Source organism: Onychostoma macrolepis, chromosome 04 (assembly GCF_012432095.1).
Source record: "Onychostoma macrolepis isolate SWU-2019 chromosome 04, ASM1243209v1, whole genome shotgun sequence".
NCBI lineage: Eukaryota > Metazoa > Chordata > Actinopteri > Cypriniformes > Cyprinidae > Onychostoma > Onychostoma macrolepis.
Genome location: NC_081158.1, coordinates 20,812,366 through 20,835,453, shown reverse-complemented (window position 1 = coordinate 20,835,453; position 23,088 = coordinate 20,812,366). Strand labels below are relative to the sequence as shown.

General features: G+C 36.7%; 3 protein-coding genes and 2 long non-coding RNA genes across 8 annotated transcripts in view; 4 read left to right on the top strand and 1 right to left on the bottom strand.

Annotated features, from left to right (window-relative positions):
* LOC131538909 (uncharacterized) overlaps positions 1-2,520 on the top strand; it is a 30,769-nt gene extending 28,249 nt beyond the window's left edge. The window contains exon 4 of the long non-coding RNA XR_009270743.1: positions 2,307-2,520. This is a non-coding gene — a long non-coding RNA (uncharacterized LOC131538909). The remainder of the gene's footprint in view (positions 1-2,306) is intronic.
* LOC131538910 (uncharacterized) overlaps positions 1-18,179 on the bottom strand; it is a 37,493-nt gene extending 19,314 nt beyond the window's left edge. The window contains exons 1-4 of one of the 4 annotated variants that reach the window (XR_009270747.1): positions 17,507-18,179; positions 17,350-17,397; positions 14,997-15,046; positions 12,514-12,591 (exon numbers count right to left, since the gene is read on the bottom strand). This is a non-coding gene — a long non-coding RNA (uncharacterized LOC131538910). Of the gene's footprint in view, positions 1-12,513; positions 12,592-14,310; positions 14,433-14,996; positions 15,047-17,206; positions 17,300-17,349; positions 17,398-17,506 lie in introns of those variants that run through there. The other 3 variants (XR_009270744.1, XR_009270746.1, XR_009270745.1) reach the window with 3 other exon arrangements.
* On the top strand, positions 5,004-8,626 carry myf6 (myogenic factor 6). Its single transcript, XM_058773050.1, has 3 exons — positions 5,004-5,821; positions 5,964-6,057; positions 6,554-8,626. Exons 1-3 carry the CDS (start codon positions 5,312-5,314, stop codon positions 6,670-6,672), a joined length of 723 nt encoding a protein of 240 aa, XP_058629033.1. The 5' UTR covers positions 5,004-5,311; the 3' UTR covers positions 6,673-8,626.
* Positions 11,147-14,770, top strand: myf5 (myogenic factor 5). The gene is made up of 3 exons (XM_058773051.1): positions 11,147-12,602; positions 14,004-14,079; positions 14,175-14,770. The coding sequence occupies exons 1-3, from the start codon at positions 12,150-12,152 to the stop codon at positions 14,366-14,368; spliced, it is 723 nt and encodes a 240-aa protein (XP_058629034.1). The 5' UTR covers positions 11,147-12,149; the 3' UTR covers positions 14,369-14,770.
* The window catches only part of acss3 (acyl-CoA synthetase short chain family member 3), a 108,132-nt gene continuing 102,087 nt past the window's right edge, over positions 17,044-23,088 (top strand). The window contains exon 1 of the mRNA XM_058773047.1: positions 17,044-17,151. The gene's annotated coding sequence lies outside the window, so the exon portion shown is untranslated. The remainder of the gene's footprint in view (positions 17,152-23,088) is intronic.

The window sequence follows — 23,088 nt, the reverse complement described above, 5'->3', positions numbered from 1 at the left end:
GACTTGGCACCTGCCCACACTGCCAAAGGTACCAAAAGCTGGTTCAATGACCATAGTGTTACTGTGCTTGATTGGCCAGCAAACTCGCCTGACCTGAACCCCATAGAGAATCTATGGGGTATTGTCAAGAGGAAGATGAGAGACACCAGACTCAACAATGCAGATGAGCTGAAGGCCACTGTCAAAGAATCCTGGGCTTCCATACCACCTCAGCAGTGCCACAAACTGATCACCTCCATGCTACGCCGAATTGAGGCAGTAATTAAAGCAAAAGGAGCCCCTACCAAGTATTGAGTACATATACAGTAAATTAACATACTTTCCAGAAGCCCAACAATTCACTAAAAATGTTTTTTTTTATTATTGGTCTTATGAAGTATTCTAATTGGTTGAGATAGTGAATTGGTGGGTTTTTGTTAAATGTGAGCCTAAATCATCACAATTAAAAGAACCAAAGACTTAAACTACTTCAGTCGGTGTGCATTGAATTGATTTAATACACAAGTTTCACAATTTGAGTTAAATTACTGAACTAAATTAAATAAATGAACTTTTCCACGACATTCTAATTTATTGAGATGCACCTGTAAGTGCAGATTGATTAGCAAAAGTGGTCAGCTTTGGAAAAAAAACCTTAAAGTTGTTAGTTCATCCAAAAATGGAAATGTCATAATTTACTCACTCTCATGTTACAAAACTAACGTTGAAGAATAAACTGGTGGAAAACATGACATTGATTTCCCAGTTATATATAATGCATTGGGTGTCCAAATTTAGAGACCCAAGGCCTCTTCAAGGATCTTCAAATGCTACAGCCAACAATGCTGGTTTCTGATTGCTACAATAAAAAAAGAGTGTTATTCATCACAATGACCTCCATCACTTTCCAAAGGCATCTCAGGAAGCAACCCAGAGATGCCATGAGAAAATGAAGAAACAGATGACTGCATTCGCAGGCATCCTTTGGGAACCTACTAAGTACATTTCTGGAAGGCAGTTGAGAATTTTCATATATTTATTCTGTGGAGTTGTGCCCTAAATAGGACCTGGTTTCCATTTCATATTCAGCAGTTCTATCTTAATCTGTGGTTTTGTTTCTATATTTAATTATAATCATATGTTTCGAGACACACACAGTGTCCCAGACATGGGACATGTGTTTTTTTTAAGGTGAATGTGTGGCAGCAACATAATTGAACAATTTAACAATTGTTTTAGATAGATAGATAGATAGATAGATAGATAGATAGAAAAGAATAAAACAAAAGCACTGTCCAGCAGTCAAATACATAGATATCCCTCAGAATAGGTAGTTCTAAGAAATATGTGGAAAGCTGCCAATGTGGGATTATATGCTCTCATCCATCAGTCGTGGGCATCCGTGGGGAAGTTCTTGGCATATATTTGAGTGCCCTTCATTTATGCTCATGTTGTGCAATGTGAATGCTACTACAATGATTTTCACAGAAAAAATGCCCATTCTTAGGTTTTGGAAATCAGACATTCTACTCCATCTGCACTTCATTCTCCCATAGACCTTTTTAAAAAAAATTGTTTTCATTTTTTTTTTTTTTGCATTTGTTAGATTCATTAATGCAGTGAAGTATAAAGAGATAAGATGATATAAGAGAGGAAAACGGGAACCCTAACTGGTCCCCAAATTCATGTCACTCAAGGCACTCTTGTATCATATATTGGCACACTGCCCACAATTATGGCTCCAGTGATGAAATCCATCTTTAATATCTTTCCACACTTACACTTGGTAAACAAATCCCATGCATACACTATAAAAAGTGATAAATTGACTTAACTTAAAAAAAGTGAGGAAACCTGTTGCCTTAAAATTTTTAAGTAAATGATAATTTAAAAAATAAGTTAAGTGAATTGTCAAGTTCACTTAACTTTTTATTATTATTATTATTATTATTTAACGGGTTTCCTCAATTTTTTTAAGTTAAGTCAATTTATCACTTTTTACAGTGTAGTAAATACATTAAGCCAGTAGAAGAAGTGGTCACACTTTCTCTCTATAACAAACCATACTACTTCTGCCTCAATAAACTCCTAATTTGCTGCTTATTAATAGTTAGTAAGGTAGTTGTTAAGTTTAGGTATTGGGTAGGATTAGGATGTAGAATATGCTCATGCAGAATATGTGCTTTATAAGTACTATTAAACAGCCAATATGTTGTTAATAGGCATGCTAATAAGTAACTAGTTAATTGTGAGAACTGGTCCCTATACTAAAGTGTTACCGAAGAAGCTTAAAACCAAGAACAGGTTTTAACTGGATCTATTCACAGGAAACTAATAAAGCCCAAATATATCCCCACATCCTAACCAGCAATAAACAAAAGGAATCAGCCCATATCACACTACATGGAGGAATTCACAGAATGCAAGATATGTTTACTGCAACACATTTTATGTGGCTAGCTTTTTACAACAATAGGATGTGGTTTACAAGAATGGATATGACTAAATTAAGATGACTACTTTGGATTGCCTATTAAAAACAATGCAAATGAATTAAAAATGAACTGGAGTTTTTTAATAGAAAATATTATTAAATGTGAATTTAAAAGGAGACAGTATATGCCTTGGGATATGGCATAATACTCTATATTCGGTTTCCTTTGGTCATATTAATGAACTTTATATTATGTGGCCTTAACTACTATGTGCTTACATGTAATGTAATCCTTTGATACAATGCACTTATTGTGTACATACATGTTTTACACTGTACTTATGTTTTAAAAATACCTGCATGTAATTAACTGCTGTAATTCTTGCCCATCTTTACCCCATCCCAGCTCAATAGCAGCAAAAGTGTTTTGCAATACAATGTGAACACCTACCCTTGTACCTACCCTACCCATTGTACTTATACATTGTACTTATTTTTATGTAAGGTCACCTGATATTAAGTGGAGATAAATAGAGATAAAAAATTAAAATTCAGACTGTGTTGAAAGCAAAGTATAACACAAGGACAGACCCATCCAAGGACATGTCACCATAAACTGGGACATCTGGTCTCCCTAAATGACAGAAACCCTTTGTAATAGCTCAAAGGGCCTGGTAACATTTTTAACTTCATTCAGAATCACTTTCTCACAGTTTCGTTTGTACCTGTTTGTTCAAATAATACCTTTAAAAGTGGGCACATGGTCTCTATGGCTAATCCCTTGAGATCAAGTGAACATGCGTGGGCTGCTCGTCCTATGAAAAGCCTTGTAAAAGAAAACTATGTTCCTTCTCTGAGCGCTGAATGACCAGCTGATGGACTTCTGGACACTGGCAGTGAAGTTGTGCTGATTAGATATGCTCTGTAAAGCTTGATTGAAGACAGCAGTCGTGATGTTGGAAATGGTAGCGATATAACGATTCTTATACTGATTTGTTTGCACAAACATACATGTTTGGGAATAAAAATAACACTCTAGTGTTTACATAAGAAGCATTTGCTTATCATTAAGTAGTACGCAGTAGAGAATGGACATCAGTGACATTGCAGAAGATCAGCACCTCTGTCACAAACTGTGAGATTTATAACACAGTATTCAGCCTATAGGCCATAGCCTTTCTCAATCACAACAAGGTAACGGGAGATGTGTCCACTACGGGAGACGGCACCTGAATGATTTAACCCTTGCATTGCACAAGTTGACGTATAGCCATTTTCAGCACTGACTTAGAGGTAAACAAGTACACTTATCCATTATAGGCTATTTATCTTATTCCTTTGATGTGAATGCAATATGATTGATTCAAGGTGATCAAGTATATCAATATAAAGTATAAAGCATATGAGTTGTTTATTTTTGCTTTATCATCCCATTTGCTCTGTTTGTACATTTAAGAACTATATACAGTAGGCAATTTGAGCCGTCAACAACTTGCACCCTTCAATAAAGCATCTCACACTGATCTTGTACAAAAATGTCAGAGGACACATAACACTTCGGAAAGGCCTTTCATGTGTTTATGGATTTAAGATAAATGGTTCTTATAGCTATTTTTACTTCACATGTGTGAGCTTTTCAAAAGCCATTTTGCCTGCACACATTCCAGGCTATTTTTATGGGGCATGAAAATAAGACTCTCTTTTTCAGTGTCCAGCATTTCTCTGTGTTTCAGAAACTAAGACCATTTTCATGAAGTCAGTCCACAATTCAATTTGCAGTATAAATGCCTACTGGTCATGTTCTATCGTGTGTTAAATTACTTGTATACTTGGATTTATTGTCACATATACAAGAGTGAGCCAGTCATGTATTAACAGTAGAACCGTAGTATTCCTGGAGCTCAAACAGTACCAAGCTTATGGGTGGTGTGTGTGTATATATAATGCTAATATCTTAAGTTGCTTTGGATGAAAACATCTTCCAAAAGCATAAAAAGTACAGAATACATTATACATTTAAGATATGCAATAAATACACACATTACTACAATAATATACAAATAACATCCATAGTATGACAATTTTCAGAACATCTTTTGTTCTCAACAGGAGAAAGAAACTCAAACAGGTTTAGAACAACTTGATGGTGTTTAAGTAATGACAGACTTTTAGTTTTAGACTGAATAAAATCAGCTAATATACCATTTTTAAGATATTTAACATTACACACACACACACACACACACACACACAAAAAACACTGTTGAACACTTATACCATTATTACCCATGAAAAGCGATTCAGTTCATTGGACACATGCTGACAAAAGTGAAGCATGCTGTCACATAATATAAAATATATTATTGCAATGGAAACCTGCTGTTTATTCACACAGAGAGAATAGTGTTTTAGAAATGATATGTAATTTATAGCAAAGTGCCTTAGTTTGGAGGATAGAAATTTCCTAAATAGATAAATAAGCCTTACTTACTTTTCAACTAGTAGAACATAGAACATAGAAGACCATTCATAATAAAACTCAACATTTTTGTCATTGGACGTTTGACTTAAAACCTTTGTATCTGCAGACATGTATAGACTGTTGTCCCCTATGACAACTAGTACAGGTGTCCCCTAGCCATAACTACCTGTATGATAGGCTACTTGTAGGTCTTATATAGTAGCGTGTACGTTGTAACATGTACTCTCTAATGTAAAGTGGCCCCTTTATTTTTCACTCGGACTCCTGTGGTCTTGAAGGCCTATTGAAATGAGTCTGAAGCCCTGCAACAGCTAAGCGCTGGATAGAATTTCACATTCTATATTTAAGTCCCCTGACTTGTGTCACAGGGCTATTTAAATGCCAACAGTCTTACTGTCAAAACAGCCTACAACAACATGATGGACCTGTTTGAGACCAACACTTATTTTTTCAACGATTTACGTTATCTCGAGACGGACCATGGGACCTTGGATATGCCTGGAGTGTCCCCACTCTATGAGGGGAATGACAGCCCTCTGTCTCCGGGACAGGATCCGGTCCCGTCCGAGACGGGGTGCGAGAGCAGCGGGGAGGAACACGTCCTCGCGCCGCCGGGGCTGCAGTCTCACTGCGAGGGTCAGTGTCTTATGTGGGCTTGTAAGATCTGTAAAAGAAAATCCGCGCCGACCGACCGGCGAAAGGCCGCCACTCTGCGAGAAAGGAGGCGGCTTAAAAAGATCAACGAAGCGTTTGACGCGTTAAAGAAAAAGACGGTGCCCAATCCGAACCAGAGGCTGCCCAAAGTGGAGATTTTACGCAGCGCGATAAACTACATCGAGAAACTTCAGGACCTGTTGCATTCGCTGGATGAGCAAGAACAGAACTCTGACAGTGACCCTTACACATACAACGTGAAAGAAAACCATGTAAGAACACAATAGATCCACGCGCTCTGACAGCAGCTGGATCCACGTGGTGCCATTTGCAACTAATAATAATCAATATTTATGAAGTGCTAAAATTAAATGAGCGCAGTATTAATGCTTTCCATCACGATTGCCTGTTCAGGTGGCTCCCAATGAGTATCACTGGAAAAAGACCTGCCAAAACTGGCAAGGGATTCCAGATCATTCCAGCTCCCAGATGGCCGATCACCGAGAAGGTTGGTACAGAGAAACAACGTTTTAAGTTTTAACATAGAGGTTTTTAATCGTTAAGGAGTATAGTTGCTGTTTGTTAATGTTTCATGCGTTGGTGATGTGCGTAATGGTCTGCGCGTAATTTTGCATGCTTGTGCCTTACAAAGACAAAACGCAGCTATAGCTGCACTATGATCTGCCTTGTGACAACCTCGCGTTGGCTTAACCTTGAAAACTGCTAGTAAATCATTTCATTTGAATTTAGAAACTATGATTTCTCATTTGAAATGTACAGGGCAGAATTGTCTGTGCATAGTTATATCTGTGTATTTCTTTTTGCGTAATTGACTTTTCGTAAGTGTCTGCGCGTAATTTTCTAGTTGTGTGCAACTGTCATTTGTTTATTCCGTACACCTCGCTGCGTGATTTGTGTTGCATAAGTTTCCCTGTAATATTCCCCACGTGTGTTTCTTGCAAACTGATCCATGCGAACTTCTCTGTGCGTAATGTGTGTTCCAGAAGCCGCAGTGGAGTCTTCAACGTCCAGCAGCCTTCGTCGCCTCTCCTCGATCGTTGACAGCATTTCCACTGAAGAGACGAAAGCTCGCTGTCCCGACCACCAGATCACAGAAAAGTGAAGCTCAAGCATCCACCTCACATTTCCTACGTATATTTATTTCCATGAGCTAGTGTGAATGTTCTAAATGTAATAGGCAACAACTTTTTAACAATCATGCTTAAATAATGCATAACAGATCATGTTCAGTTCAACAAATTAATGAAAATATATGTTCATAAGAACATTTCTATGTAACATGGCTTCCTGAATGTAACTGTGTGATCTGTTAAGCATTGTATAATTAAATAATGTATTTATTACATTGCAAAATATTATTATGAAGTGTTTCAATGTAATATTTAGATTTTTTTTTTCTTTTCTTTTTTTCATAAATGACCATTCAGTGTAGTTGCTGCAGCTAATTCCAGGTTTATTTCAGGGTCATTAATATCAGCAAAATGATTCCTGTCAATTTATGTAGTCTTTCTAAAATGTACATATTTTGTAATATATTGCTGTTACTTAAATTATTTTATAAATTAACCAGAAAAATAGAGCACTTGATCACTACCGGATATCTGTCCAACATTAAAAATATCAAAGATGTACTCTGCATTTTTATTTAATTTATTTTCAAATTTGAATGGTCAGTTATTTGGTCAGGATTTTACTGGTGATTTTGAGGTTTTGATATGCCTGCATCTTATGATGTGCCGCCTATTGTCTTGTCAAATTGAATCATGGCATTAAACAATGAAGACATTCAATCTTGTTAAGGTTTAAATTAATTTAGCACCTATGTAAGATCGTCATACTCGTTTGGTTGAATCTATTTTGAGTTGTAACATTAACTTAAAGGTCCCAAGCTGAAGATAACAGGCATCTATGGCTCGCAAGGATGGCCAACCACCAAATGTCCTCATTAAACCCATTGAATTAAGAGCCCTCTGTATTCCACCACCAGCCTTGACCAGTCAAGCCAGCAGCTCTCCCAGATTTACGAGTATTAACGGAGTGTAAAGTATGACTGGCCCTGAAATAGCCCTGGCCTTGCCTGTTAGTTCCAGCTGGTAGGGCAGGACTCAGGATTGGCTGCAATGAAACCCACCGTATCTGTCTCATGATCTGAAGTAGAAGGTTGGTCAGGGGAAAATATTGCAAAGCTGTAAGCAGCATGACAGCTATCATAATGTTAGAGGCTGTGAGGGTTTTCCCCTCGAATGAAGCGTTGGGTTGCATCGCATTTAGTGGTCAGGTTTAATTTGCGAGTGGGAATGCATGTGAGCTTGGCAATTATCCATCGGTAGAGCTGATTTGTTGGTGCTCCCAAGTTCCTCTGCAGCGTTTCCATCTCGCACAGCGTGCTGTCTGTCAGGACCGGCTCTCTGATCTTTCCATTTAACACACTGCCACCTTTGACCTCATCACAGACACAAGTTAACTTATGTACTCAAACTCTCAAATGACTCGGAATGACCAGTGACCTGCACAGCACACATCTGGGAAACAATGCTTTAAGGGGGAAATTCATGTTTCATTAAAACCTCCAGAAATAAGAAACTTATTATGTTAGAATTAGATGTATAACTTATATATTGTATATACTTGTCTTTTTCACAATGTCTTTTGAATCCGATGTTGATTAAAAGCTCACCGTAAAAATAGAGCCTGTTGGTCTGATACATGATTGTTTATTTGATGTGATTGGTGGATGCTGTACCATTTGACTTTCCTTTTAGTTAGTTGTAAGTTTGAATCTGTCTTTGTTTGTATTTAAATGAGTCGTTTTGCACTTGCAATATTTTAGCCCCGATGAAGGCATGTGTGCCAAAAAGTACTGAGGAAATAAATAATATTATTTTTATTCCGTTCCACTTTCGGATTATTTTGGCTTCTCTATTTCAAAACTGCTGCTGCTGTACTCAAACAGAAATTAAAATGAAATATAAAACTGGGGTCAATAAGATTTTTTTATGTTTTTGAAAGAAGTGTCTTTTGCTCACCAAGGCTGCATATATTTAATCAAAGGGACAGTATACTACAGAATACAGTTTTATTGTGAAATATGATTATATAAATAAAATATATGTGAATATATTTTAAATGTGTTTTATTCAGCATCATTATGCAAGTCTTCAGTGTCACATGATCCTTCAGAAATCTTTCTAATATGCCGATTTGCTGCTCAAGAAGCATTTCCCATTTCTGTCAGCGTTAAAAACAGTTGTACTGCTTAATATGTTTGTCAAAACTGTGATCAATTTTCTTTTTCAGAATCCTTTGATGAATTAAAAGTTCAAAAGAACATAATCATCATCATAATTTTAAAGGAATACATCAGTATGTTTCTGATAACAATAATTGTAAAAACAAAGCTAAACCCGTCTGTGTTGGCGACTACACACTTGGAGTAATTGTCTGATAAGTTATATGGTATTAAGAGCAGGGCACTTCAAAGAGATTCATTGCTCTCCTCTTAGTGAGCCAGACTGTAACCAGATAGCTCTGTCTACAGTGTTGTTTTAATAGGATCTCAGATGTAGAGATGGTGCAGTTTTATTGTGTTTTTTTATTAGTTATGATGCCTGACTCCTTTAGCCGAGAGAAAAAAATCACAATTGAAAGGTCTTGACAGATTCATTGCTTGATTTGCATATGAACATACTCGGAAGTACATAACAACTACAAATGTGTCATTAGTTTCCATCAAAGGGAGGCACAGTGAATGTGATTAAAGCATCTTGCCATCTGGGAATCATCCCAGAGGAACATTTTATTGCTCAGAGGCCACAAAAGACTTTTGTTTAAGCATCTATCAAGATCTATCTATCTTTGCATCCTACAAAGCAAAGTCCTTATGATTATTTTAAAATATTCAGGTTTAAGTGATGATGTCTGGAGTAAAACAGAGGGAAATGCTGGTAAGAAACACAGCTAAAGCTAAACTATAGGATTAAACAAAAAAAAAAAACAGGCATTCCTTTGAATATCCAGTTATGGAGCCATTCTGAAGTCCCACATCACTGGAGCTGAGGAAACACTTCCTCTAGCTGCCAGACAAATGCTGTTGCCAATCACACCATCTGACCATGTGATCAAATATGATACTGTTATTGCTGATGGAAAAAGTGCAGCCAATGGCTGGTCTTGGCAAGCAAAAGAAGGATGGAGAAAAAACAAGTGGGTGGACGAAAAGCATGTCTTTTCATTGTTTTTCTTTAGATTCTTTTTTTAAAGATTTCATATATGTTCAATATAGATGGAAAAACTACGAAAAAGGTGCGAAATACAAAGGGGAATTCGAATCGCATGTTTACTCCTAACAAACTTGTAAGAGAAAATAAAGCTGAGAGCCTGCACAGTGAAAGAAACATTAAGGCTCACCCTCTGCCCTACACTTAACACAGTCCCTGACCCTTGACAACAGCCCTCGGAAAAGCCCCGGAGTTCCCCTGAGACACCGCACTGCTCCCAAATCTCAGAGCAGGTTTGTGCGCTCACTCATCACAGCCGTCTCGGGACCCTTGCGCGTTCACCATATGCTTACGCAATCTGAGTTGGACTCAGTTATCGACTGTTGTCAGGTTTTCTCGTTGTCCATGTTGTTAACAGTCAATTGTCTTTGATCTGTACGACAGCTAAGCAGGATAATCCCTGGCCAATGTCTTCTTCAGCTGTGCGCAATACAAACTACACCGGCTATTCGTGTTTTCTTAGGTGCGCGCGGTTCCCAGACACTGGAGAGGCCAAACGTTTTAGCACGTTGTGAGAAATATCCGCATTGTATCTTTATTAGCCGTCAACGCTGATGGCTCGAGTAATGACCTCTATACAGCAATAGACGGTGATTTTAAGGCACTTCATCAGTGTTACGGTTATAAAAAAAGCCTGTGTGTGTCTGTGTGTGTGTTTATTGCGCAACTGCCTTTATGCACCATTTGTAAGTACTAATAAATTTGATCAAGTGTTTAATTTGAAAATGTTATCCAACAGGATGCTATGAAAATATAGGCTAATTTCAAATATCCTCAAAAATACAATATCTAGCTGCTAGCAGGCATTTGATCATGGCCTTGAACAGCCTCTAAAAGAATATGTAAAAATTCCAATGGTGTGGATTTCTGATTGTTTGTGATATAAATGACATTTTTCAGTTTTTAGAGAAAAAGTAATGTCATTTATTTGCAGTTATAATTGTTAATTTCACACACAGTCTGGTCAGTTATCCTTGTGGGGACTCTCCATAGGCATAATGGTTTTATACTGTACAAACCATATTTTCTATCGCCCTACACTAACCCTTCACCTAAACCTACCCCTCACAGGAAACTTTCTGCATTTTTACTTTCTCAAAAAAAAAAAGAACTGATGATAATTATTGAAATATTATTTCAGGTCTTTGGGGAAAATTACAAATTTGAATGCTTGCTACAATTTAATTGCTTTTTACATTTTCTTTCTAATTAAAATTCATTCTATTGTCAAAATTATTTTTACAAATCATTTATTACAGAGGTAATACAGAAGTTAAAAAGTGTTGACAAGTCCAAAATAGAGAAAGTCCTAAAAATAATTATAGAAACTACAATCAATTTATACCCTTCAAAAACAGAATGATTTTTCTTTTAAAAATCATCCTGCGAGATAGAAAACTTACCATAATTGAAGAACAACACATATACATATATTAAAACATACATGTAAATGTTACAAAAACAATGTAGCAGAGATCTTGCCATACAGTTGCTAATGAGCTACTTAGAAATTTAATGAGCTTTAACTTAACCAACGCGGACATGCTACTTCTGACACCTTCATCCACAGTCCGGATCTTGAGTTGTGTATCTGCGTGAGTGTGTGCCTCTGAAATGCTACACCAGCCCTTACAGCTGGGCCGCATCTGCAACGCTGCTCTTTCCTCAAGCGTAAAATTAGCCAGCAAACTCTTAAACATGGAGTCATTCTTGACCGCTTCGTTTTAAGATAATAGAAGTTACATTTATTTGTTTGGTTCTGTATTTTAATGCATCTTTATTAAAATGAAACTCATCTCTTCAACTTTCAGGGGGCCCGTGCATATGTATATCTGGGGGACTTAACTATATATGCAATCAATAAAGACTTAATAATCAATACAAATTCTTGGACACAAAATGTGAATGGCTAAAGCTAAAAATCTCGATGTTTTACAATTAAAGTACAAAAAACCCTGATGTAAGCAAAGTAAGATCTAAAGTAAAGCAAGAGTTTCTTCACATGAATGTTTATTGATGATAATTCCCTCTTGTAATGACCGTCACACTGTTGAACTGAGTGAGAAACCACCCCTCCACACAGATGTGGGAAACACAGTAGGGGTGTTGGGTTTGGGTGGGGATCTGGGTGGTGAAGAAGGGGGGGGTCGCTGAGCCCTGCATTGGCCAATGGGGCATGGTCATTAGGGCTGACCAGTGTGGGCCCCGGAATATAAGAAGGGCCGTATGGCACCAGAGAAACCACAACAGTCAGAGGTCGCCCCCTCACAGATCTCCTAAAACCACAAAAATCTAATCAGTCATGGACGTATTCTCTACATCCCAGATCTTCTACGATAGCACTTGCGCCTCGTCGCCTGAAGCTTTGGAGTTCGGCCCCGGAGGGGAACTGGCCGGGTCTGAAGAGGACGAGCACGTCCGGGCCCCCGGGGCCCCGCACCAGCCAGGTCATTGTCTGCAATGGGCCTGCAAAGCTTGTAAGCGCAAAGCCAGCACGGTGGACCGCCGGAGAGCCGCCACTATGAGGGAGCGCCGCAGGCTGAAGAAGGTGAACCATGCGTTTGAGGCACTACGGCGCTGCACCTCGGCGAACCCCAGTCAGCGTCTTCCCAAGGTGGAGATCCTGAGGAACGCCATCCAGTACATCGAAAGCCTTCAGGAGCTCCTCAGGGAACAGGTGGAGAACTACTACAGCTTGCCTATGGAAAGCAGCTCTGAGCCGGCCAGCCCCTCCTCAAGCTGTTCTGAAAGCATGGTAAATATTACTTTCTTAATCTTCAAGTCAAACTGTGGGATTTAGATTGATTGACATCATACTGAAGATCTGTCAAAACTGAAATGCTCCCGTTTCCTCTCCTAGAGGGAGATTTCTAAAGGTCAGGGCCCAAATGCATGGACAAATCCATTTGAATGTGGATTTCTGAGATTTTCATCTTATTGTAAGGTTCTTGTCCTTGTCTGTCTATGTTTTCGTCTTCGTGTTTTATCTCAACAGCACACAGAGCATTCAATCCATCAAGTGGAGTCAGGGATGCCTCAGTCTCAGCATGACAACAATAAATTGCTGCCCACATCTGGCTCTTTTTATACGCTAAGATATAAGCTTACTGCTGTTTGTCAGGGAACTTCTGCAGTATTTCAATGCTCAGTCAACCTGCAATATGCTATATATGTATTGAAGACACCCAAATTGTCACTGTTTACTATGAGTTTCCTTCTCAAAACATGACACTAAAAGATGCATTTTGCATTTATATGTTTGTATTATCATGATTTACGTAAAAGTGGGCATATTCTTTGATTCGGACCTTACTGTTTAGAAAAATCTGCATAGTTTTGCTAATTTAGCTTGGTGCTAATCATTTGTTGGCCAGGGAGGTCTTCTAGACTCAATTAATTGTTGAATTTGCAATGATACAAATTTAGATGTTCCCACATCAAGCACATTTTTAGATTAACTGATTTTTGTTAATTAACTTTTATGTAACCGGGAAAAAGACTCACTGGATTAAAATCTCTACTGCAAGAGTGACACTGCCATTTATATTAGAGACTTTGAACCATTTGTTGACAAGGACAAGACTTTTCAGCTGTAATTGTTCCGAGTGAGTTTGAATCAGGTAGAACATTCATTGAGATTAAAATGTCTTTTACAAGTGTGCCCTGCCCAGAACTCTGCAGAAGTCAAACAGCAATACCACAAACAATGTGAGATGATAGTTCCTACAAAATCTCAGTACAGGGTTTAAGAATGGAGGATATAGTAATGGCTTTCCCACTGGACTCTTTATAGCCTAATAAAGCCTCAGTAAATCCAGCCAACAGAGACTGGCAGGAAAGTGACGGCCGTGCCGCATTCCTAACTGACTGCATGAGCTGCGCTGCTGCCAGGATTTTCTGCAGATTTACTCAGAGAAAGTGTCATCTTGCACAAACTGGTGTGGCTTCCACTGACTCAATCAATTCGCCACGCCTGAAGCAGCCCAGCATAGCGTGGGAGTCCCTCGCGAAGTAAACAGCTCGTGAAAGAAAGAGATACTATGCAGTGCTGCACAAGTTGTTGTAGAGGAAGCAACCGATCCATGTCACGTGTATATCATGTTTAATGCTTTAGATTTATGTATGCTGATGGCACCTTTTATGTATTTCACTTTAGGTTGACTGCAATAGTCCTGTATGGCCTCATATGAATCCAAACTTTGGGAACAACTACAACTTTGAAGCACAAAATGGTAAGAAACAAGATCCTTTTCATGTTTTTAAATTACTTTGTGTCACATATTGTTTGTCACTAATTATGCCACTTCCTCTTTCTTCACGAATCCAGCTGGCGCTGTGGACAGAGCTCCAGGAGCATCCAGTTTGCAATGTCTGTCCAGCATTGTGGACAGGCTGTCTTCTGTAGATACAGGAGTTGCAATGGGAATGAGGAACATGGTTACTCTCTCTCCAACTGGAAGTGATTCCCAGTGCAGTTCTCCAGACAGTCCCAGCAACAGACCAGTCTACCACGTCCTGTGAGACGGAGCGAGACACCCCAGCCTGGATATCTGCTTCCACAGAACGCTCTGCAGAATCTGAATGCCTGCCATTCACATTGCATGTTCATTTATGAAGTATTTTGGATGATTTGATAATGCTTTCAGATACCAATAAGAATGTAGTAATTGCAAACCTCCATACAGCACAATGACAAAGATTTGCCCTCAAAATCATGGCTAAAAATGCAAAACAAATCTTTAGTTCTGTCTAGGCTTGGTTATAATATGTGGTCATGCTTTTAAAAAGCCGTACAATGGATCTTTTCACCATGTTGACTGGCTGTACAGCTGAACTACATTGAAATTGGTTTTATTTATCAATAATAATCGTTGAGGTACTTAGTAAATGCTGTTTTGTAATATTAGCCAACTTAATGTTATCCACGACCTACCATTCTCTGTGTTGTAAATAAGATTGTACATAATTTAAATTACTGTTATTGTATTCATGTAATGTTGTTTCTGTCATATTTAATGAACATTCTTGCATAAAATGACTTTTTTCTCAATAATAAATTTCAAAAGGTTGTATTTAATGATACCATTTGTCACTATTTGACTTGAAATGAGGAATTAAATCCTTGGGTACTTTTTGAAATGCATCTCACCGTAAATATTGACTGCAGCTCGGTCCCAGTCATACGCCATTTGTCAGCTGCTAGAAAATCATGGGTGTTGGAGGAGGACAGTTGATAGTGTGATGAGTTGGATGTTGAAAAAGAGAGAGAAAGAGAGGAAATGAGCTCTGTGTGCCTGTTTGCTCAATGTAACAAATGTTACACATCATTCACACCTTCTTAATACCATTGTCATGAACAAATGGCCACATGCTGACACTTCAAGGTGCTGCTTGTGTGTGTGTGTGTGTGTGTGTGTGTGTGTAAAAGAGAGAGCAAGAGAACATTTGCACATTAGTTGCATTAGTTTAGTTTCATTTAAAGCTCACAATATTGAGTGGAGATAAGATGTTTCAGTGGTTCATGCAAACTATGCAATATTTTGTCATGTCAGTATATATATTTATGGGCCCATCATATACAGTATGATTAAATGTAAAACTTAATCTAATTTGATGCAATTAAACTATAAGTACTCAGAGACTGAAAAACATTCAACTTAAATAATTAATTAAAAAACAAATCAAATCAAATCTGTACATGCTATTGCTATTCAGTAAAAAAAAAAAAAAAAACATAATGAAACACTACACAAGTACTTCAATAGTGACGTAAGATTATATGTAAATGAATACATCTTTAACTTTAAATTCCAGAGAGATGATTTTTAAATCTGTGAAAAGTACATTTAATTTAATTAAAACCAGTAAAATACAACAGTAGATTAAATCTACCCCTCATCCTCATTTATATGAAATGTGCTATATGATATGAGTGTAATACGCATTAAGCTATAAGCAATAACATTTTTTGGTCATTTCAATCATTCCTGCTCGCTTCTACTTTTATTTATGTTCTTGTTAGTAAATCAAATAGAGAAACACTTAGCCTTGACGTAAAAAAAAAAAAAAAAATTCCTAGAACCCTTATTAAAGTAGATACTTTCACATTTTAAAAGGTGCCTATTCAGACGTGGAGCCAATTTTGCTCTTGTAAAGAGATTCAGTAATGCATTAGAGAATCATTCACTGAGAGTCTTTCAAACGCTTTAAGTACAGTAGATTCAATTTCAGTAAGCAATCCTGTCGCCCACCTGGCTATAACTCCGAATGCAATGCAGGAAATATCCATGGCTAAAGCTCTACTATAATCCATTAAATGACTCATATATTGGATTTATTATTAACCCTTTAAAGATTTGAACCTCCATGGATTGAATAGCATAGTATGCTCTGACTGCACATGTACACTGTAGGCCATAAAAGGAGACTTTTTTCACTTTTTTACTTCTTTTAGTGTGCATTTAATTGTTAAAGTCATTTACTGTATTGGCACATATCTTAATCTTCTGACAAAAAATATATTACACTGTTTCCCTAGGAAAAAGATATAGTTCATTGAACCCACCTTGACCTTTTTTGACAACAATGCACTAGTAACCTTTGGCCACCAGAGTGCAGTACTTTCTCAGATGCATTTACAAAGCTATATAACTGACTCCCTGGTAGCCAAAGACCTCCTATGTGCTGTCAGCTTTCAATATCTCATGCTTTAGAAAACAAAACACTGTATTAATTATAGTTTGTATGGAAGAAAACTTTTTAAATTAAGATTTCCTTTTATCAATATATTAGTGTGGTATAAGCAGATATCAACAGGTTATCTGAAGCAGTAATTCTTCACCTGTTCTTGAGTTGATGAATAAGCCTAGCCTATATATCACTTATTTAGCACTTATTTATTTTACAGATACATTCTGTGCCAACAATCACATTTTTTTTTCTAGAAGAGAGAAAAAATAGTAATCTGCCCCTTTAGGGCTAATTGGGTTATTAATACAAATTAAAACAAAGAAAAAATGTTTCATTATATGTTCACAAAACAGCTATTCCGAGATCAGTTCCAGACTGTCAATCTGTGCATTAGTGGTGGAGATTTTCAGTGACACTTTCTGCATCTGCACATTCTGCAGTTTACAACGTTCAGACGATTGGAAGGACCGAGTCATTGAATCACTAAATGATTCATTTTAAAACGACTCATTCATGCTCGGAGAGTCAACGGTTGAATTTGCTTTTGGCTTCTGGCTTCGTCTGGATCTGTCGTTGTTGGCACAGCAAACTTGTGACAATATTGTGTCTAAAATGTAAGTTTCTCTGTATGAACTTATTATTTATTGAACTGTTGTAGAAAAGCATTACCATTTGTTGATATATCACATTCATATAAGCCAATACAGGACATTATATGTGGCCGTTGAAATCCAAATGCCATGTAATGTACTCAATAATAAGCTGTTAAAAGATGAAAAGAAAAAAAGTGTCAATTTGTATTTGTAAATTACCTCGTGCTCCAAATGAATCGTGTTCGGTTCTGTTGCTTTAGAACGAACCTGGGTAGGGTTGCACCAGCCATTCGTAAGTTCTTACTTAAATTAGAATGTTAAGTCCACACTAGAGGCTAGTAACTACTTGCTAGTTTGTAACTAAATTTGTACTTACTTCGGTTGCACCAGTTGTACGTTAAGCAGGACGTAGCTAGTAGTTCGTAAGCTCTCCGTAAAGTAATGCGTAGTCGCATAAAATGACGTTTACCCTAAATCATCCAATAGAAACCTTCAAATACACGAGCAGAACTTGTTTAAATGTTATTAATTTTAATTTATCCTTCATTCTAACTTCTTTTGCTTCACCTATACTAACGGTAAAAACAAGTTTCCATTAAAAACCATACATTAATAACATTAGTCTATACGTAAGCTATTTTTATATGTAAATAACATTCAGAAACTGTAATTGAAATAAATAAGGATCAATAAATACTGAAAGAAAAAAAAAACATAAGAAATGCCATTTATTTATTATTTCATCTGACATGCGCAAACACGGACCGAAGTGCACAGAGGCGCGCTGTAGATGGGGTGTTGAAGACGGGCTTCACATATTCACATATTGTTCTCTCTCTTAATATGTACGTGAGTGTGAATGTCAGCAGCATCATATATGCCTAAAGGATTGGAGGTTGTCAGGTAAAAGAAGAGCATATTGATGCAGTTCACTCAGTCTGCTATTTTATTCCAACCGTTACTCCTGACCAGACGCGTCCGTAAATATTTAGTTTAAACGTAGAGTTACACATCAACTAAGTGTAATGGTGCAACGAAAAAATATTTAGTAGTGCGTAAGTTGTAACTTAGTGTCCATTTACGTCAAAACTAGGCTAGGTTGTAACTTACGTGCAGCTGGTGCAACCAGGGGCTGCTGGTCCTTCCCGCGAAAATGCTGTTTGAAATTAACCTACAGCTGACAGCACTGTACTGTTGCTCGTGAAATATTGCTTAAATACAGACTAAAAAGACTAATAATATAAATGTGATTTAACGGACAATTAATATTCTGATCTCTTCCGACTTGAGGAAGACCATTTTGTTTTCAATAATAAATCTATATTAGATATTATTACCCTTACCAGAAAGTATTATACTTCAAGTTTATTTTATTAAGTATACTTAAGTATATTTTAAGTATACTTTCTGTAGTAAGTATACAAATATCAGTGTACTAGTAGTATACTTGTAAGTGTACTATTTCAGTACTCCTTGGGACTAAATTGGCCCACTTTCTAGTATATAAAAGTACACTTTTAAGTATACTTTAAGTATAACAGTAGTAAACTTTGAGTACACAACTAGTTTACATCAATGCTTTTAGCTTGTACTGCAACTATACTAAAAGTGAACTTATAGGTATACTGATAGTTTACTAATTAAATACGTGTGGAAGCATTTTTAGTACACTTTGAAGTGTAGTCTCGGTAAACTACTAGTTTAGTAGTTTTATACTGCAAGTATACTCGTAAGTTTTCTTTAAGTGAACTTTACATCATACTTTAAGTATGTCCCTATTTAGGTATTAATTTGTATATATTTTGTAAATGAATATCTGAACATACAAAACATCAAAAGAAAGAACAGGGTATCTGCTTGTAAACAAAAAACATTTTATTCTAGTTTCATGCATTCTTTTTTTAAACACTTGAATGTGGGTAAGTTTCATAAATAAAAAATTAAAAAATAAACAACATTTTGAACAAAAAACTGAAAAAAAAAAGACTATGAATTGGATTCAGAATGAGATAATCAAAACGTAGATGGAGTTGATCAACACCCCAAAGCTTGACATTTATTATTACCTCTTCATTGGTCAACATTTTATTCCATAACATTACACAGTTTTGATGCTGTTTTATATCTGATGATCGTGTTAGATTATATGTGGAAGCATCTGTTGTTTCAGTTTCTTCTTCACTTGTGTGTTTTTTTTTTTTTTTAAATTCTGTACAGAAGATGTTTACTAGTTTTAAGTATATTTCTGAGAAGTACATAAATCCCATTTCTGAGAAGTATAGACTAAAAGTATACTTTCTTATTTTTTAGTTTAAAAGAAGTATACTAATAGCACACTTGAATAAACTTCTTTTTCGTAAGGGTAGCCTAACATTTGCCACTCCTTGGACTGATGCTCTGTCATGCTGGCTGGATTGTAAACTAGGTTTGACTCTAAAAATACTCTTGCCAAAAGCTATATCTATCTAATGAAATTTTCTTAACTTATAGGCCTATAAATCTTTTTCTTTCTTTTTTCTAATTTACTGAGATTTCCAGGTTACGAGACAGTTCAGACATGAAGGATTTTGTGGTTTTAAGTATTTATGTTTTATCTAATTCAACACTGTGATAAAAACAAAAGTGTCTCGATCTGCTGAAATTGATGTTGCATGTTTTAGATATATAGCTCTGATTTAAAATTCACCAGCTCTATACAGTTCTGAGTGCAAATCCACTTTGATTTACGTAAATCAATGTGCAACCGTTGGCGTACTTTTCTCAGTGATAAATAAAATATTTTAAAAAGGTCTTAGGTAGAGGTTTTTCCAATGGATTAAATCTATTGTTGTCAGGATTTTGCTCAGCTGTGTGGATTTTCTGCCAGAGAATGTTACATTGACAGTATTTATGAGCATTATGTTCGTTTACTCTTTTAGTACAGATTTTGAGAAATTAAAAAGCACATTTAACAACTGGATCTCATTAGTAATGTGTACTTATCCTGGTGCCCTTTTCCATAAATGTCTTCCATGTAGTTTCATTAGTCAAAATGTTATTTCAGGAAACATATACAGTGGAAATGTAGAAAAATATATTACTGGCTTAACCCTCTATGCACACATCAGCAATAGAGTATACCTTTTTTAGCTGACTTGCTAGATTATACGTGGTAATTCAAAGTTTTTCAGCAATAATACTCATTAGAAAATAATACGACAACTAATTCTACCACTAATATCAATACAAAACACACTAAGATCTGATGAGCTGCTGAGTTAATGAACATTAATCCTGTTGTGTAGGTGAGTGAAAATATTATCTGTGCTCAGCTTATTATTAGCCTGTAATTCAGTCACTGGTGACTGAAATCGAACACTTGCTAACGATAAATATTATTTGTTTCCTAGCATGAAATTTAGTCACATACACAGGTTATCTGTTTGTAATGTGGAGTGTTGGACTTTATGCCATGGTGGACTGTTATGGGGCTAGTTGAATATCCTGACATTGTCATATCATGATACAAAATTTTTAAATTCACTTGTCATATCAGATCACAAGAGCATGAATAAAAAACCAGAAACCCCAATTTCAAAAAATTTCAGGGCCTGCAGTTACAATTTACAATCCCTTTTACATAAAGAGCACGTTTCTGCATTAGTCTCACTGTCAGGTTCATCTGTAGCAATGTGACAAGGACAGTTGGGTTGTTTATCAGTCCATTAGATGCCTGATGAGTGTAAAAGAATTTCACTGCACAATCTAGTAACTTCACATCGACTGCAGTGTTTCCCCTAGGTTTTTGGCTTTTGGGGTTTTGGGACTCCTTTTTAATGGTTAAATTCAATTTTATTAATCAAAAAGCATGTCTAATTAAAATCATGAAACAAACAATTTAACATCAATTTATTAAAAGTTTAATAAAAATGACATGTTTAGGGCCCTATGAAATGTTTTATTTTTTCCAACCTTATGTTTTATTGTTACCAAATTCTGCGTTTTAGCATGTCTAATTTGAAAGCATAAAAACAAGTTTCATTTATTCTTACAATAGCTCTATGATTTTTTTCCTCAGAAATTCTGTGTTATGTATTTACAATTTTTAAGGCATAAAACATTCATTTAATTTATCTTTTAGTTAGGCCTAATGAAAATTAAACAAATTTAGTATTTCTGGAAAATAAAGGGGATTTAAAGGTGCAATTTGCAACCTCACCTCTAGATCCCGCTAAAATTTACACACTACACCTTTAATATTGCAATTGAAAACATTGAAGAAATATTGTATGATTATCCCTTAATAATAAGGTTTTAATAATTTTAGTAGTAGCCTTACATACATTCTACTGAAAAATAGTAATGTAGGCTATTTCTGCCACAATGACTTCAAGGTAAACCAAACTTTTATTTTGTTGCCATGAATACCTGTACATTTCTGTGTGTATATGATATGAGGATAGGTTTACTCAAATGAAACGGTCAAATGCTCACAAAGTGAGGCGGCAGAAGTTAATATCACGTCTGTATGAATAGTATACAAAACCGTGTGTCTGCGCCATTCATTAACAGAGACACGCAGAATTCATATTTAAATAGTCGTTTTGCGGATTAATATTTACAAATACGAGTGGGAGTGTACTCGCATCGGGGTGGAACTCAGATACAGGGAGCGCAACATAACATAGAGACCGAAATGGCATGCTGTCTTGTAAATAAGATAAATAACAAAAGTCTATTTAGTTTGTTTAAAGGGGTGGTTTACTGTTTTTTTTCTTTGCTTGATTGTGTTTATGGGGTGCAATAGAACATGTCTTCGTGTTTCGTTTGTTAAAAACCGCCTTATTTTTCATATATTTCACCTTTATTGTAAGCTGCTTTCTCCTCTGTCATTTGAACGACCGGTTGACTTCTTGATTCTCTGAAACCACTCCCTCAGAAACAGGCGATGGGCTCAGATTGGTTAGTTGGGCCGGTGTGTTGTGATTGGCTAAACTGCGTACTGCACATTGTCCGGAAACTTCACGCCCATTACCTTCACGGGCGACAGTCACATGTGCTCCGGTCAAATGTAAATAATGGTGTCAATATTGCCGTATCAGTTTGAGCCAGAATCAGACCCAGAAAGCGGTAATGAAGAGAGTCAAGCAGAACTTCTGCAAGCACGGCTCTTACAAAACGTTTCTGAATGGAAGTTTGCTGTTGTGACTACATTTAATTTTTTTAAGTTTGTACACGTTTGTCTTATACACACAAAATAGCATCGAACTAACTGGCTACTAAAACCAAACAGCGTTGGCTTGTGTTTACCTTCTTGATCAAATCGAAAAATTACGTCATAAAGTATACATGGAAAATACATTTACAAAATTGGTACATAATTACAAATTCGGGTCCAAAATGTTTGTACGCGTTTGTCAAAGACACACGAAATAGCATTTAACTAACTGGCTATTAAAGCCAGCGTTGGCATTTGTTTACGTCCTTGATAAAACTAAAACATTACGTCTGAAATTATACATGCAAATACATTTAAAATTATGAAATCTTACTTACAGGTTGTGGCCCAACAACTGCTGCCTCTGGTTTTAAAGTTGGAACGGCTCCATGTTTTAGTAATAGTTTCTGTGTGAATCCGGCATTGAACTCTGAACTCTCTTGATTCTGGAAGCTGTCTTCCGTAAAATGCGCAGCACAGAGAGCTAAATTAGGATTGTAATTGTCAGGAACATAATCAAACTTAAATTTTAACCATTGTTGATGAACTACAGCATCCGTAGGAAGCCCAAAGACAGAAGACCAGACAGCTGGGTGAAAATATCACCGCTTCGACGGCATGACTACAACTCTCCACTATAACTCTTCCTCTTCGACAAAGCTGCAGAACATGGCCTTGCCCCCTCTTTTGCGTGTTCCGGAGGGAGGGGTTGATGCAAATTTATGGGTTTTTTACGTATGCAACCCGGGAAGTATCTCGTT